At 37.1% G+C, this 16,747-nt stretch overlaps 2 protein-coding genes across 2 annotated transcripts in view; both read left to right on the forward strand.

The window, feature by feature from the left end:
• The window catches only part of CENPE (centromere protein E), a 41,089-nt gene extending 37,626 nt beyond the window's left edge, over positions 1 to 3,463 (forward strand). Inside the window, exons 42-45 of the mRNA XM_062493811.1 lie at positions 258 to 355; positions 920 to 1,079; positions 1,485 to 1,747; positions 2,546 to 3,463. Coding sequence (XP_062349795.1) covers positions 258 to 355; positions 920 to 1,079; positions 1,485 to 1,747; positions 2,546 to 2,643 — 619 coding nt within the window. The 3' untranslated portion in view covers positions 2,644 to 3,463. The remainder of the gene's footprint in view (positions 1 to 257; positions 356 to 919; positions 1,080 to 1,484; positions 1,748 to 2,545) is intronic.
• Positions 3,464 to 6,826: 3,363 nt separating this feature from the next.
• On the forward strand, positions 6,827 to 15,699 carry BDH2 (3-hydroxybutyrate dehydrogenase 2). The gene is made up of 9 exons (XM_062493812.1): positions 6,827 to 6,898; positions 8,369 to 8,447; positions 10,317 to 10,413; positions 10,915 to 11,023; positions 12,208 to 12,268; positions 12,941 to 13,054; positions 13,569 to 13,627; positions 14,328 to 14,420; positions 15,646 to 15,699. The coding sequence occupies exons 1-9, from the start codon at positions 6,827 to 6,829 to the stop codon at positions 15,697 to 15,699; spliced, it is 738 nt and encodes a 245-aa protein (XP_062349796.1).
• The last annotated feature ends 1,048 nt before the right edge of the window (positions 15,700 to 16,747 follow it).

The raw sequence follows: 16,747 nt of genomic DNA on the forward strand, positions 1-16,747 counted from the left end.
AGAAGGCAAGGAGAAAGCAATAACTGGAAGCACTTTCTATTTCACTAGAGAGAAGGGATACACCAAAAATAATTACACCAATTTTTGGGTTCGCTTTACCTATAATCTAACTCACAACCAGGTTTATGTAGTTTTTCTTGTATAACATGGGTGTGTCTTGTATTTGATAGCTCGTTGGAATTCAACTGAAACTGTAATAACTATTAAACTGAGGTTTTTTCCGATTTTTTTTCCCCTTCCCTTCCTGCCTCTTACAGACTTGCTAATTATAAAGCCCTTGCAGAACATCGAGAACAACAGTTAACAAAGCTAAAAGAAGAACTGAGAAGAGCACACCAAGACCAAGATGTTACTGGTAAATTCAAGATAAATAGAACGGACTCTTTCATGTTAAACATTGAGTTTTGAGGTCATTTGACTAAAGACCAGATTGAGGTGCAGGCCTTGTATTCAGAGGGTATGAGGAGAATTGGATGCACTGGAACATGAGATGGAAAGTAGATTACATTAGCTGCATATGAACTGTGTTAGAATCACAGCAGTTCTTGTGTTTTTCTCCAGCCACGTTCGCCCTTGTGGAGGGATAATCTGCAGTGGTGGTAGCTCATGTTTCCACTTCTTCCTTGACATACAAATGCCTACTTCTAATCAAAGCTATGACATAACTGGAGCAATAACTATTTTACCTCTAAATGGACCAGTGAAGAATCTGTCACGTTTCTTAATATCTCCCTAGTAGTATGGATACTGAGAGGTGTGTTTTGTGTAGAAAAACGAGTAACTGTTGTAATGGCATTTGTAACCCAGTGAGGTTTCACATATAAGGCCACAAGAAAGAATAGGCTTAAAAATGTTTTGGCTTGGTTTTAAGCACTCTCCAAATAATGCACACACACATGCGTACAAATCTGTTTTCTAGTGCTGAAAGAAGCAGATCCTCGGCAATCCCAAATACCCCTTACTTGTGGTGGTGGCAGTGGTATTGTACAGAGCACACAGATACTTGTTCTAAAATCTGAACAAGCTAAGCTACAGAAAGAGATCTTGCAGCTGAAGAAACAAAATGACCTTCTACTGAGGTAAGTGGACAGGTGACAAGCAACATATCAAATCATTTGTTTGGCATAATCAGTATTAATGTGCATCATTAGTGTTTCTTTCTGGGAGACCATGGAAGTGAGTAACCATTAATTTTAGATTTCACATCATAAGCTTGTATTTAAAGCTAGTTTTATGGCTCATAAAGACCTTTAAATTGCTTGCTTTCTTAAGAATCTTGTACGTGCTGGAAGACACACTCGAATTGTGTATTGGAAGGAATTTCATCTTAAAAAATCCTCTGAAACCAAGATACACAGCTATTATATTGCCATGTCTGATACATTATCTAAAAACACAGGAACTGTCTGTTCTTCAGGAATTTTTCCTTAAAGAAACTGCTTTAAACTTTTCTTAATTAAATGCTGGGGTTCTTTTCTTTGCAGTGATGAAATTCAACTCAAAGAGGAACTCAGGAAATGGAAAGAAAGGGCACTAAAATGGAAAGAACGATCCTCAAGAGAAACTACTCGAGAGACAATACCAAAGTCTCCTAAGAAGGCAGTGTCATATTTCTTTAAAGAGCAAATGCCTTCACCCTCCAAGGAAACTGCTTCTCAGGAAATAGTGACTCAGGACCTGCCAAAGCCTCTGCCTCTAACTTGTCCAACGAATTTCTTTGATAATTCCAACTTGGGTGTGCTAACAGGTATGTAGCACAGTGTAGTATCCTATAAGATTTGAAGATACAAAATATAAGGAATGGTCTGAGATCTGAAACATGCATGATAACAGTTTTCCTGAGTGATTTGTCATCTAACTGTTGAAAAGCTAACCATCTGAGCTGTGAGGCTTCTGTATGCTCTACAGAATCAAAATACCAGAATGAATCCTTCACCTGCTGAAGAATATACAAGCTTTTTTTTCCTTTTCTGCAGTGGAAGTGTTGATGAGTGACTTTTAAAAGTGAATCAGCAAAATGTTGTTATTAGATAGCTGGTGCTCTAAAATATTTTGCTTTTTAACTTTACATTGTTAAGCACAGATTTCTGGTAAAACTATATAAAGTTAACTGCTGGTTAACTTTTTTCTGAGGTTTTTCAAGATGGTAGACTTTAGTCCTTGATGTTGCATCTGCTACTCTGCCTGGCTCCAGCTGCAGTAATAGCTGTTTTGATGACAACTTCTGTTCCTCAGTCTTACTTCAAATTTCTTATATCTGGCCTGCTGACTTTTAGTGACTTCTGCCTTCATGCTTCTCACAGCTTTTGGAAGGCCCCAGCAGACATGTTGAAGAGTAGACAATTTTTGAGGTATTAGTAGCAGACTTCCAGAAAGAACTTGACTCGTTGCTGGCTTTGTGATGGCCAACTTGGTAATAGCACAGCTTTCCTCACAACACAGAGGTCCTCAGAGGGAAGCTTTCATAGCTGATGTACAAAACAATAATCAAGAATAAATCACTGTATATCTGAGAAAGGCTTTAATGTTCTTGTCTTCTGTACAGATACACAGCCTGCAGGCACAGAGTCCACAGAAGAACACCTTAAGCACTTGTTTGGGACTTCAGACAAAGATAAAGCCCCTGACTGCAGCACGCAGTAAAGATGGTCTGTCATAAACTGCCCTTACAGTAGCTACAGCCAGGATCTGCATATACAAAAGAAAACTGCTTCAGGTTAAAAACCATCAGCCTCTTCCATCTTTGCTGTCTTGGAGTTTCTACTTCTCACAGCTGGGAAAGCTAGAATAGGAGGACAAAAATGGAAAACCAGATGTTGCCCCAGGACCTGCTAATCTGCTGATGTTCTACTTTGGTGGTTTTGGTGTTTTTTGATGGCAAAGAGAAGCTAATGTATTAAAAAAAAAATGGGAACATGAACAGGTCACAAACTAACATACTGTGAAACTTCTCAGTCTCAAACTTTTCATTATGTCATTCCTAAAACAGCCCTTTTCTGGGGTGTTGATATTTATATCTTCAGAGTGCTGATAACTTTGCAAGAAATATTTTTTCTGTTTCTATTTCTTTGTTTCTATTATTTCTTAGCATGTGTTTTTATACCATGATTTCTTTAAACTAACAGAAGCTGCATTTTCACCACAATCTTGATCTCTTTGGAAGCTGCAACCAAAATTACTGATCTTCTGTTTGTATAGTACACAATCAAGGGCTCCTCTTAAACTCCTTAAAAGTTTCTGCAGCTCAGCCAATTAAGGTACCATGAGTAACTTTGAATTTTGCATTATTTTTCAATATACCTGAATATTCAGACCATTTCAATGTGTCTGAAGTTGTATATAGGCTTTTTTTTTTAATAGTAAGCAATGGACTTAACACTCTTCTGCTTCTCTAGTGAAGAGAAAACACACCAGATCACTGGAGCAATATGGGCTCTTTTATTAACCTACTTGTCTGTATTGTGAGACCTACATTTTGTATCTTTTATGTAAGACACTTTTGTTTGACAATAAAATATAATATGTTAAATATGTAAAAATGGTTTACTGTTCACTTGTGCTGTGATCCAAGGATGCTGATTACAACATTGTCTGTTACCAAATTACTATCTTTTACATTGATTTAATCACTTATATCATAATTATCCATCTTTTCTCTATCCTCTATAATCTTCTGCAGCAATTACTTGTGCAAAAGTTTACTGGTGTTAGAGTTATTAAATTCTTTGACTCTGTCAGAAAATGAAGTCTAAAACATAGATCCTCCTCCCTTTCTTCCCCTCCATGCCCTCCATTGCCAACAAAACAGGAATTGGGCACTCAGAACCTGAGATCAACTCCATAAGGATGAAATCATCATCATGAGCTGAGAAAGTCATGCCTAAGAAAGATACCTGCATCAAAAGCATCATCCTTATTTTATAGGAATAAATTTCTCAGTGATGCTGGGTCCTGTTTGGGTCACCCAAACTGACAAGCAAATGGCTACACTGACATGTTCCTGAGCATTCATCAGTTACTGGAACTCAGGGAGTCACACAAGGATTATTTACCTGATGGAGGTAATTCTTTAATAAAGAACAAACCTTTATTTATTTTGAATGGCTGAAAACTACTGAAGGGCTGAAAAATGGCTGCCAACTACTATACCTACTAAGAAGTTGCAAGGATTTATCTCAGTCTCTGGCCTTGAATGTGTTTTGGGAATCTTAAAGGCATGATGAGCCAAAAATATACAGGTAGTTAGGGAGTTGGGCACTGCAATGTCATCTTTCTCACCACAGCCACAGGTATTTATTTTCTGACATGAATAAATGCAAAGTGCTGGTGTGTTTGTGGTGGTTTTTGTTTTTGCTTTTGGAGTTTTATGAGGTTGGTTGGAAGTTTTCTGGGTTTGTTTTAGGTTGTTTTTTTGTTTGGTTTGGTTTATTACTTTTATTTCCCACTATGATGAGATTTCCTTTGGTTAACAGCATTTTGGTGATTAAGTGAATTAGACTGACTTTTTTCTTCCAGAATCAGGAAGGGTGGTGTATATATAGATCTACCTCTTCCATATACAGTTTCCAGTGGGTTTTTTTTGTTTTGTTAATTATTACTTGATTGGAATAACTAGATTTAGTGATTTTTCTGGTGATTGAACTAAAAAAAGCAGAAACTTATTGCAACAGGTCTGTGGCTAAATTCAGGTGGCAAAATCTTAGGAGGCAGAAGGATAGATGCTTTTAGCAAATTAAGATTTTGTTAACTGGAGAGCTGATCTAGAAAGCCTTAAAAGCTATCATGGTTTAGCAGAAAGACAGAATAAACTGAACTTTTGTGTATGTGTGTCCTAGTTTATCCACAGAAGTGGCTTTGCTGAGAACAAATTAACTGAAATTTAGGCAGGACACCAAATTCCTTAATAATGCTATCAGGTAGCTATAAGTCTGGTGTGAGCTTATAGCTAAATTAGTCTGTCCTACAATTTTTCAGTTTAATGATAATTAATTCTGCTTTAACATACGCAAGTTAAACTGCTAGAAACAAAAGATACACTGGTATATCACCAGTTTACCAACAGCAACAACAAAAAAATCATTTAAATTTTGTCCTGGTTTGGAATTTGATAGTTTATATTGCAAAAAGACATTGCTTGGAAAAACATGTTTGTGGCCTTTTGGTCGGAATCCTACCGACCTCTTGAATTCCCATTGTAAGAGAGTCAGCTAATGCTTGTGATAGTTTTGTGTCCTTTCCTGCGCAGGAGAAAAATGCTTTTTAAAAATCCTGAGTTTCACTAGATGGCAGCATCTCAAATGTTTCAACAGGAAATTACGTTCATATAGAGAAACTTAGCAGTTGGACTACAAATCCCAACAAGCACAGTAAAACAAAAAATCTTTAGAACTTCCTTTTGTACAAGGGTCGGTAAATATAACAAAGCTGTTTGAGATCTCTTGGTGAGTGACTATATTAACATTTATTTGTAAATGCTTCATAGAATCACTGTGGCAAATGTTCATAAAACTTGTTTGGTAGATTGAAAAATGTATTTATAATGTATTTTGCTTCCCATGTGTTAAGGTGATTTAGGGAAGTACTTGAACTGATCCAGGTGGCTTTTGGAAAAAAATTTTCCATTACATTGCTTCAGAAGTCTGATTTGTTGAGTCTGTAACCTTCAGGAAAACAGTTTTACTTCAACTTGTGTCAGGAAAAACATCTAACAAAACAGAATTTCGGATCAAAATAAGAGAAATGAGTAACTGATTCAAGAAGAAGGACACGAAATTTGATTTAGTAATCTGAGTCACTGCATGGATTTGAGCATCTCTAGAGGACAGCATTGGCTGCTGACATAGGGAAGATTATGGCACCTTTATCCTAATTTCCCAGTGAAGTACCTGGTGTGCTGGGTTTATGTGTATATTCAAAAACTGTGTTCTTATGGCACCTTTCTACATTCATGTCTACACAGACAAAGTTGATTGGAGGATTATGAAAATGCAGGAGTTTTGCTTATGGGGAACGCAATTAACAAACTCCAGATACCACACTGTGACTGGAACACAGTCACCTCACTTTTTAGGAACTTCTTTGAGACTTGGATTTGGTTTTACTTGTTTGTCTGCATTTTTGCATGCTGTATTTGGTTAAACCCAACACAGCACGTTGAACAGGGCTTTATATTTGCCTTTTGGCTGCTCCATCCAGACTGAGGTAGCAGCTCCTAGAGATTCCCTACTGCCCCAAGCACTGTCAGTGTTCCCTGAGAACAGGAGACAAGAGGCAAGACTGGCAGCTTCATTCCCCACACACACACCTTCCTGCTTCACTGGGGCTGAGAGCCTGCTGTGCTGGAAGATTCCTAAGACAACTGAGGGTAGATAGCAAGGCCAGGGCATTGTGTGTATTGTGGTATAGGACATTGAAAAATTTGTAGAGAAACAGAAGACAGACCTGTTTTCCGGGAATACCATGGACAGTGGAAAAGCTAGATTACAAATTATTGTACTGCTGTTTCATCCTGGGGGTTTAAGAAAAAATAAAGTCTAATTTCTGTTATAATGAAGCTTGACTTCTGAGCTCAAATGCCTTTTGACTTCTTAAGGACTGTTATAGCTAAAAATAATAAAAAAAAAAAAAAGAAGTGGGGCAGCCCTGCCTCTCAGAGCCCTGGATAACTGAGGGTCACACAGCAGCCAAACAGGACAGCTGTGATAGCAAAGGTACACCTGGATCATGTCTAGTTTTGGGAATGTATTTGCATCTGATTTCTGGGGGTGGTGTTGGCTTCTCTTTGTTACATTTCTGTGCCATTCCCGTGCCTGCACAGGTCAGCACCATGGGGCGGCTGGATGGGAAGATCATCCTGTTGTCTGCAGCAGCACAGGGCATTGGCCGAGCAGCTGCTCTTGTAAGTTGGAAAGTGTTTGTTCTGCTGTACCTGTGCAAGGTCTCTCATTCTGGCTTGTCCAACGACACCTGCACCAAACCAATTCTTGAATTAACAAAACGTAGGATGAGGCCAGAACTACACAGTTAAAAAATCAGGGAATAATATAGCCACTATGCTGTATCATGCAGGCTTTGTGCTGTTTCAATTTATGGAAATCTTCAACTCTGAGTGGAGATGTGAGATAAGGATAAGAGCAAGATTTGAGGACAGCTGCAACTGCTTTTCTAACAATATATGGTTGGTACTCTTATCCAATATCTCTGTTGCTTTGTTCTGGGAGAAAACAGAGATAATAGAGGGAATATTTCCTGGTCTTAGGCTGGATACTGTGAGGATCCCCTACAGTAAAGCCGAGGTATTTTATCTATATTCATGATCAACATAACCAAGTTCACATGATACTAGCACATTGTTCACGATGAGCACCTGTGAGAAGCCCTTTACAAATTTTGTTTGATTACTGTTAAACAGAATTCAAGGTACATATTAACTTTCCAGTTAGCTTCTAACTCCTTTTGACCAGCTCTTCTGCTACTTCCTTTTTCCATGGCAAATAAAAAACCCAATTTTCTTGTTATCTCTGTGATGTAATCAACAACTCAGGAAAAGCTCCTGTAGCATTTTTGCCAGACTGATTAGTTTCTCGTTCATGTGGTTAAGAACACAGAAGGCTGCTGATCTTGACTCTTACATAGATCATTCAGTCCAAGGAGCAGATAAACTTCCTGATGGTTTCATTTTGTAAATACCCAACAAGCCACGGAAGGCTGGTATGTTTAATGTCACTGTCCTCTTAAGCTGCACTTGGAAAACTTACTTTGAAGATTAGGGGCTACAGTCCAAGATGTTAGAATACATTTGACACACTTGATTTTGTTAGCTCTTGATTTATCAGTAATCACAATAAAAAAACAGAGGCTTTTGAGGAGACTGTCAAGAATGAAGCAATGTCTCTGCTTAATTATCAAAAGTCATGTGGCTTTTATATATTGTTCTATTTCCATTATTAGGATACAAAGGATTTTATTAAAAATAAAAAAATCCTGGTTTATGGCTTCTTCCTTTGCCTGTCATATTTCTCATAACTTCATTTAAATCTAACAATACAGACAATTCTAGCCCTATTGCTTACTAGTGCAGCTAATAAGTACAACAATAATAATAATTATCTTAGTCTAGTCATTGTTCTTATACTTTATTTATGGATTCCTTCCTTCAGGGAAAATGCCTTAAATCTATTTTATAGCACAAGGTTACATAGTTGTGTGCAACTCCCTGATATGCCCAGAATGAAAACTGAGATATCAGATGCCTTCAGCTTAGCTTGGCTTCTATTTCAAGCTGAAAAGCACCTGAAAATAGAACAGATTTTATTTCTGGTACGATCTGAAATATGTAAATATAAACTGCTTCTCTTTTGTTCTCCAGGCTTTTGCTAAAGAAGGAGCCAAAGTCATTGCTACAGACATCAATGAGTCTAAATTGCAAGAACTGGGGAAATATCCAGGTAAATGGCCATACAGCAGGCATTAGTTCAGCTCTTACAAGTTTTGTGTAGGCTGAGATACATTTTGAGGATAGGACAGCTTGAAAAAGACAGAAAAAAATACCTAGACTAGTTCTTTTGATGTTTGCATCACTTTATTCTGTGGTGTGAAATAGCAGAGGCTTAGCATGTAAAACATTGCAACATCAGCATATCATAGTATTATTCCAGATACATGGAATAACTGATTTTCTTGTGTCACAGAAGTTGATATTTTTTTGCTAGAATACCACCCATGGAAAGGGTGGAATGCTTTTCTCTGATAAGACAACGTCCTACTGTACAAAAAGGTAGACCTTGTGTTTTTGCATTTCTGTGCTCTATACTTGGCTTATGTTTTTAATGCATTCTTTACTGTCTTGTAGAATCCGTATGTCTTCAGAAATTTAATTCTAGCAACACTAGATACACCTATTCTGTTTGTACAAATGTTCAGGAATATTGTTTTTCTATTGATACCACAGGGACGTGCTTCAAGGAGCAGGTTTTGCACAGATGTGTTTCTAATCACAGGTGATACAAGTGTGACATTACATTAAAAAGTATTTTTTCAATATTGACATAAAAAATAAGACTTCCATATCAGCTGAAAATCCTTCTAACTTGATTTGAGAGAAAAAAGTGGGTTTAATGAATTCCTACTGCAGGCTGACAGTAAAATACACAAAACCACAGCTGGCACAGCTTTTAGCATGAGTATCAGTCTGCCAACTGGAGTTCACCACAAGCTTTGTAATTGTTTGGGAACTTGAGAGCTTTTCAGGTTCCTTCTGAGGGTGTTTTGAGAAAGTGTTACATTTTTTCCCTCTGCCAATATGCTCACAAGGAAAGAAATAATTTCCCATATACTCAAAGCCATTTCCATCCTTTAGACATATGATTAGCCAATCTATAATTCATCAACACTTGGCACGTTGAGGTCTTTGAATTTTATCCAGGAGAGGTAATTCCAATGTGATGTTGATCACCAGCCTGTAGTCTGGTCTTATACACAAATCTCTTCAAAAATATTTCTATCATTTAACTAAGGCATAGAAAGCCTATTCAGGGCCTTGTTGCTTGGGTTTAAAAAAAAAAAAAACCACTCCAGGTTTTTGTCCATTGCAAATCAAATTCTCCTTTAAGGTAGACAACACTTAGATGCTTTACAGACAGCTTTACAGAATTTCATGGAATCATATCTGCTGGGTGAGATTTCTGGAGGCCATGGAGTTCCATCTAGTCCTCAAAGTAGCACTGGTTAGAGTGCTAACACTGGTTAGTGTTAGAGTTACTCAGGGCTGTGTTTAATCGAGTTCTGAACAATCTCTAAGGATGGAATTTTCTCAATAACCTCTGCAGGGCCCTGTTCCAGTGTGACTGCCCTCATAATTCTAAAATTTAATGCAAAATCATTTTTCCTTATTAATTAATTTTATATAAAGCTCATTCATAATATCATCAACTACATATGAGAATTTGGCATGAAATGACACTGTAAGACACATGTAACTAGTTCCAAGTGTTATTCTATGATAACGAGCCTGAAAATTCATGATCATTATATAGGTTCTATAATTCTTCTTTGTGAGAGTATAGTGGAATTCCAATTTATTTTGAATGTTTTTATGGTAAATTAAGCTAGCTCATCTGCTTGTGTCATGCTGCATAACAATTAAAATAGTTGATCATTTTAATTCTCTCCTGAAATTTTAAATGGCATGATAGGCTGTCCCAGATTAACCGCTGCACTTAATCATTGAGTGAATTGAATTGGAAGCGCTACCCTCAGAAAAATAATCAACTAATCCTTAGTCAAATACATTGAAACAAATGCCATGTTTTTTCTAGGCATTGAAATACGAGTTCTGGATGTCACGAAAAAGGAGCAGATAGAAAATCTGGCCAAGGAGATTGAAAAGATTGATGTCCTCTGTAACATTGCAGGGTAACTGGATTCTCTTTGCTAGTACTATTTTTTCAGTTTTCCCTGTCCTCCAGAACTATTTTCTATTACTTCAATGCATATTATTTGTTATGTTTTAATGGATTAATACTAACTTTCATTTGTTTTCATCAAAACTGAACTTTTTGTGCACAGCCACATAAACCAGGCCAAGATAGAACAGCTCTGGAACTTATGTTTTCCCTATTCTATGTGTACCCTGTACTGATGGCTTTGGCCCTCCTAGCACAACAGTGAACAAATCTGACAGTCTACTAGTGCTCTACTTTTTTTATTATTATTTCTTCTACTGTCAATCATTTTGTTGCACATATTGAGTCTGCTATGTGTCCTTGATTCTTACCAGAAGAGCTATACTGCTTGTATTCTGCAAAAGAGCTCTTATCCCCTCCATTTCAAGCTTAGAAAAAAAAAATAGAAGTGGAAAAAAGGCCATAGAAATGTAAGCCACAGACAGTAATCCACTTCATGCACCCATTCTAGGTTTGTTCATCATGGAACCATTCTGGAGTGTGAGGAGCAAGACTGGGACTTCACAATGAACCTCAATGTTCGCAGCATGTATCTAATGATCAAGATGTTCCTTCCAAAGGCAAGGCTTGGCTGCCCATGACTTTTAGTATCTGCTGCGTTTTTTGAGGTGTGAGAGATCAGAATTGTTGCCACTGTGAAAACACACAAAACACAAGCATGCTGCTTTCGATACGGGAGACCTTAGATTACAGGGATCGTACTGTAAAACATTCTCTGCATTGCGTACTATTTCAAGTAGACAATTTATCTAAAGGATGTGGTAGAGAAGATTTATTTGGGGAGTTATTATATGTAAACTAGCTAAAAGACTCCAGACTTTATGCAGGGCAGTGAGGGAGCCATTGTAATAGAATGCTAGTGTATTACACTACAGCACACACCTGCACAATACCACTGCTTCAAAATATTTATAAATCATGTACATTAACATGAATTTTATTCAGCTCTGGAGACTACCTTGTGAAGAAATTCAGGGATGCTGGTGCTAACGTGCTGATTAGAGCACAACAATTCAATGAACTAGCAGCTTGAAGATGCTTCTTGGTTTTACATAATTGCTCAGTTTGGGTCTGCAAAAATTTGTGGACTTAATATAAGTGTTCGCATTCCCATAAATGCAAAAGCTGGATTTGAAAGCTGTGACCATGACTGGATGACAACTACTCTTTTCAGTATTGTTCCAGTTCTTTTTGCTTGGTTGGTTGGTTTGGTTTTCAGTTTGTTTGGGGGTGGGTTTTTTCTTAGCTGAACTTAATTTTCAAAGTTTGGGGTTTTTTAACAACTTCAGGTGTATCAAGTTTTAGGATGCCTGAAAAGGTTATAACTTAAAGAAAATTAGCTACAATTCATAGATGCTAGAGTGTTATGCTTTAGTCTTCTCCAAAATGAGAAGAGTTTGAGTGGGATCAGTGAGTTGCTGCATTGGTAGATGGTATCAGCATATGTCTGTGTTGTGTAACTTACTGACAAGAGGGCAATGACTGAGAGGTGGTGACCTAGCAAAAAAAGTCCTTTCCTGGCACAGTTTTCAATCCTGGATCAATCAACTCAGGGGAACTGAGTGAGAATTTCAAACTCTGCTTTACTGTTTCAGTCAATGGCATCTGCCCATGGCAATTAAGCTTTGTTGCCCTGTGTATCAAGTGCATGTAGGGCTGTTCTGCAAGTTGCTATGGGCTATTTTGCTGAACCTGAAGATGAAAAAAAAGTTTGCATTTGAGTGACATAAGTACTCTTTTGCAGATGCTTAAACAGAAATCTGGAAATATTATAAATATGTCTTCTGTGGCATCCAGCATCAAAGGTCAGTAGCTTGCGAGAGTTCCTTATATAAATATTTAAGGTGATGGATATACAATATAAATATCATGCAATTTTGAACTTAAAGGACATTCTAAATTCAAAGCTATTTCTAAATCCTCTGGAGGAATTGGGGGGGGGGGAAGCAAACATATTCAACTCAAACATAAATGCAAGGACACAGATGGAAAATTGTAGAAACTCCAAGATCCTTTGAGCTTTTTCAATGTTTTATAGCATCCTTTTTACCAGTATTTATTAGCTAAAAAGAAGTTACTTCCAGTGATATCTTGATACATTTGTTCTTCAGAGATATAATGAAGAAATGACAATTACATAAGTGTTGTAACTATGCTTTCATCAAAAGAAGCCTGATCATGATTAACAGATGGATTTCTGCTGTTCCTAAATTTTTGCTGCTTGTTACATTTTCTAGACTAGTCCCCAGGCTTACATTATTGAAAGACTGTGTGCTTTCCTCTGGTGTATACCTCTGTAGAATTCTGGCAGTTGGCATTTTAGCTAGCCTGCCCTTATGGAGAGGCTACAGCTGCTACAGGAAATCTGCTGGAGTCCAGAAGCAGGTGCATATTGAACAATCCTGGCTCTTTTTTTTTTTTCTTTTTTTCCTTTTTAACTGTGTTTCTGTGCTGCCTTAACACGGCCCTTCTGTTAGGAGTTGTGAACAGGTGTGTCTACAGTACTTCAAAGGCAGCAGTTATTGGGCTAACAAAGGCTGTGGCTGCTGATTTCATTGAACAAGGCATCAGATGCAACTGCATATGTCCTGGTAAGTGTTCTTACATTATTCTGTGAACTAGGAGCAGATTCTGGAAGGCCAGATTGAGTTTGGCTTTTTAAACAAATAATAGACTTGCAAGTGGTAACTAAAGTTACCAGCAGTCTACAAGAAGAGAGTGGGCTTAATATAGGAAAGTTGTTATTCTGTGGTTAAACTGGATGTTCAGTCTGATTAACCTGTTATCTGCACTTTATACATACATTACATAGTGTTTGAATGGCTGTTTTCAAAGATGCAGTCTAGGAAGTTAGAAGCAGGCAAGAGCTAGCTAATGGTCTGACCATTGTTTAACCATCTGAAAAGTACTGAATCTAATTCTCAAAACTCTTGCCTTCTACTAAAATTTAAAACTCTGTGCTTTATTGGTAGCTTTGCAGTCTTTCTCCCAAATTATATTACAAAGTTACACATAGGTGTTAAGACATACAAATAGAACAAATAAACTTCTGTCATGATTGCTGATGCAGTTGATTTTTAACACTGAATTTAAAATTTTGCTTAGGAACTGTTGACACACCATCTTTACAGGAGAGAATCCAAGCCCGACCAAACCCAGAACAGGTGAGAAAGCAATTATTAGCTTGGTCACATGTGTATATATGTTTAACTCTCTTTAAAAAAAGAATATATAGCTGCACTTCTCCCCATATTCAAGAATGTCCTCAATTTCAGAGTATTGTGGATAACTTAACATTGCTGTCTCCTTTGAAAGCGTGGTCAGCTTGACCTCAAGACAGAAGACTTAAGGACTGACCAGAACTGAAGCCTCTAGTACTTCTTAGTGAATGCAGAGTGTCTTTCAACCATGGAAGCAACTCCAGGTGTTGGTTACAGGACCCAGTGCAAAAGCAGAGGACATTTTCTATTGTGGCAGCCACAAGGTAGTGCAAAAGCAATACAGACAGGGCATTCTGGCCTATATATTTCAATGTTATTTGGAAAGCCTAACCATCCTTACTAGATAATGGCAAGTTCTCATTTGAAGGACAGGGAAAAATCTACCACCAAAGGAATATGATTTTATGTTGGCTTTATTCTGGAACCAGAGATTGAGGTGCTTTCCAAAAGCCTCCTAATTTTTTTTTTTCACCCTGAAAGTCACATCCAGATTTAATTCCCTACCTTAGTGGAAGGGAATAAAATAACTTCCCTAAAGGAAATTATGACTAGAGGCCTGTTTCCAATATTGCTTTGTACATGCCAATAGGTTAAAATAATTGCTTTTCTATTTTTGATATACCAAATGCTCTTGTATATCCAGGCATTGAAAGACTTTCTAGCCAGACAGAAGACTGGCAGGATGGCTACTGCTGAAGAAGTGGCCCATCTCTTTGTGTACTTGGCCTCTGATGAAGTAAGTATTTTAATAAAATAAAATGTCCTGTCACAGAATTCCATGCTACTCTGCTGCTTCACAGTAGAGAGGGTATTTGTTTCAGAACAATTTATATTGTCTTTGAGCTGCATTATTACAAAAATAAAAACCAAACTATGTTCTTTTTCTGAGTTCATCCTGCAATTCAAAAGTATTCTGAATGTTGACAGTGATTGCAAGGCATTATGTATTTGGTGCCATAGCCTGGTGGTTTCATGACTGAGCAAATTGACTAACCCCAGGTCATCCTGAATGGTGAAGAGAAATGAGCTTGTCAGCTTTACCAAGCTTGCACCATGGTTAGATCATGTTTTAAGGAGGCAGAATTAGTAGAGCTGCTGGAGATTTTAGCTAATGCTCAGGGTGAATCTGCCATTCTAGCATAAGGAAAACAACAGACCCGCTGTGGTTGTTGCACACCAGACTCTTGATGACTGCTGCAAACAGCAGCATTAATGAGCACATACCAATGTAATTTCAGCTGCTATAAATTTACTGAGACTAAAAACTGGATTGGATTTGTCTGGACACATCCAGCAGTACTAATGTCCATGTCAAAAATACTTCAGTGGATTTAGTTCAGTATTAATGTTGTTATCTATCAGAAGTCCTCAAGTTGAGGACTTGATTGAGAAGTATCTCAATCTTGGTTTTAGTATTTCCATAATACTAAGAATTTTTTCCAGTCTGCTCACAGGGTTTTCAATCATGTGTAAACAGAATTCCATTTTTTCAATATATTCAGCATGTTTCAGCACTGACATAGGGAAGAATTTCAACAGCTCAGCTGCTTACCCCACTATCCATATAATCTAAGTTTTTAGTTAGGTCCCATTATAATTATTGGCTGACCTGGTCAGATTCTGCTCAGCTGGACAGACCTAATAACATCACAGTGTGAGGTATTTATTCCTGCAGGTAAGATATCTGAAGTCTAGCTTTTGTAAATTTGTACTCTCGGGATGCATTCTCATCTTAATGCCTCTAATAATACTTCTGCCACACTTCCTTGAATTAAGTAAAAGGCTTTAATTTCTATGTTTGTTTCTATTTAGATATTATATTATTAGGTATTTTTGTAAAACATAAAAAACATGTACAAAAAGAAAGCAGATTTTTTTTTAATTTAAAGGAAAAGTGTTATTCTGTTATTAATAGCCATGAAAAATTACTTGAAATCCTTGTTTATTTTATGTAATTTCAGTCTGCCTATGTGACTGGTAATGAACTAATCATCGATGGAGGATGGAGCTTGTGATTGACTCTACCTGCAAATGGAAATTCATACTATGATGGGCAAAAAAATAAGGATGGTGTTTCTTGCAAAGATTGAGATCATGCATGTAATGTCTTCCCAAACAAATTTGCTGCTCTCTCTCTCTAGGTTGATCTTGCTGATTAACTTTTCCTTAAATAGAGAAACACTGAAGTAAAACATACTTCATGTGGCTTAAATTTATCACAACTCCAAAAACATGAAAGAACAGCAGTTTAATGTTTAGGATTTCAGGAGGCCAAAAATATTATTCAAGTTACAAAATCTGAGTTGTTTTTTAAACAAAATCTGAGTGGAAGGAATTTACTATTATCTTTATTCTCATCTTACAAGTTATTTGCAAAATAAATACAATTAGATTTTCATGTACAGGAACCACTATGCAAGGGCAGTACTCTAGCAGGTATGGATGGGGATATATGTGAGAGGAGTATTCTTAAATACATTGCTGGATCTTCATTAATATGCTTGACTTGTAGCACAAAAGCAAAAGGAGTGGAACTTACCACTCCAGGAAGAGTCAATATATTCCTCTCCAAAATGATGTACTAATATTGGACAAATTCAGTAAAATTTGTTGCTAGGTGCTACACTTTGGTACACTATGCCTTATTCTCATGTACCAATACAATTCACACTAAAGCACCAGGCAAAAATTCTCAGAAAAGGACTGTTTCTACATGAATATGTGCTGATGTTTCTATTGTGATAGCACATGGTAGCTTTGATTCATGAACTAGAAACCTATTATTGTCAAGTTTCATACTCTGGGAAAAAACAAAGGTCCTGACCCAGAGATCTAAGGCAATGAATAACCTGAATTCACAAAGCAATTTTTTTGCTGACATGTTGCTTAAAACCAACATGAATTACATGGTCTAATTGGCTATAAATATGGTCACCTTTAACACAGCTCCATTTATCTAGTTCATAAATGAAACTCCATGTAATTTAATACATATCTTCATATAAATTATATACATATATATGTGAGGGAGGAATTAAGGATTAAATGCTACTGAATATGATT

This window comes from Cinclus cinclus, chromosome 5 (assembly GCF_963662255.1).
Source record: "Cinclus cinclus chromosome 5, bCinCin1.1, whole genome shotgun sequence".
In the NCBI taxonomy this organism is placed as follows: Eukaryota; Metazoa; Chordata; class Aves; order Passeriformes; family Cinclidae; genus Cinclus; species Cinclus cinclus.

Coding starts and splice junctions, on each gene's coding strand:
- BDH2 (XM_062493812.1), top strand. CDS start 6,827: ATGGGGCGGCTGGATGGGAAGATCATCCTGTTGTCTGCAGCAGCACAG. Junction 6,899..8,368: donor TTGGCCGAGCAGCTGCTCTT/GTAAGTTGGAAA, acceptor TTTGTTCTCCAG/GCTTTTGCTAAAGAAGGAGC. Junction 12,269..12,940: donor TGTGGCATCCAGCATCAAAG/GTCAGTAGCTTG, acceptor CCCTTCTGTTAG/GAGTTGTGAACAGGTGTGTC.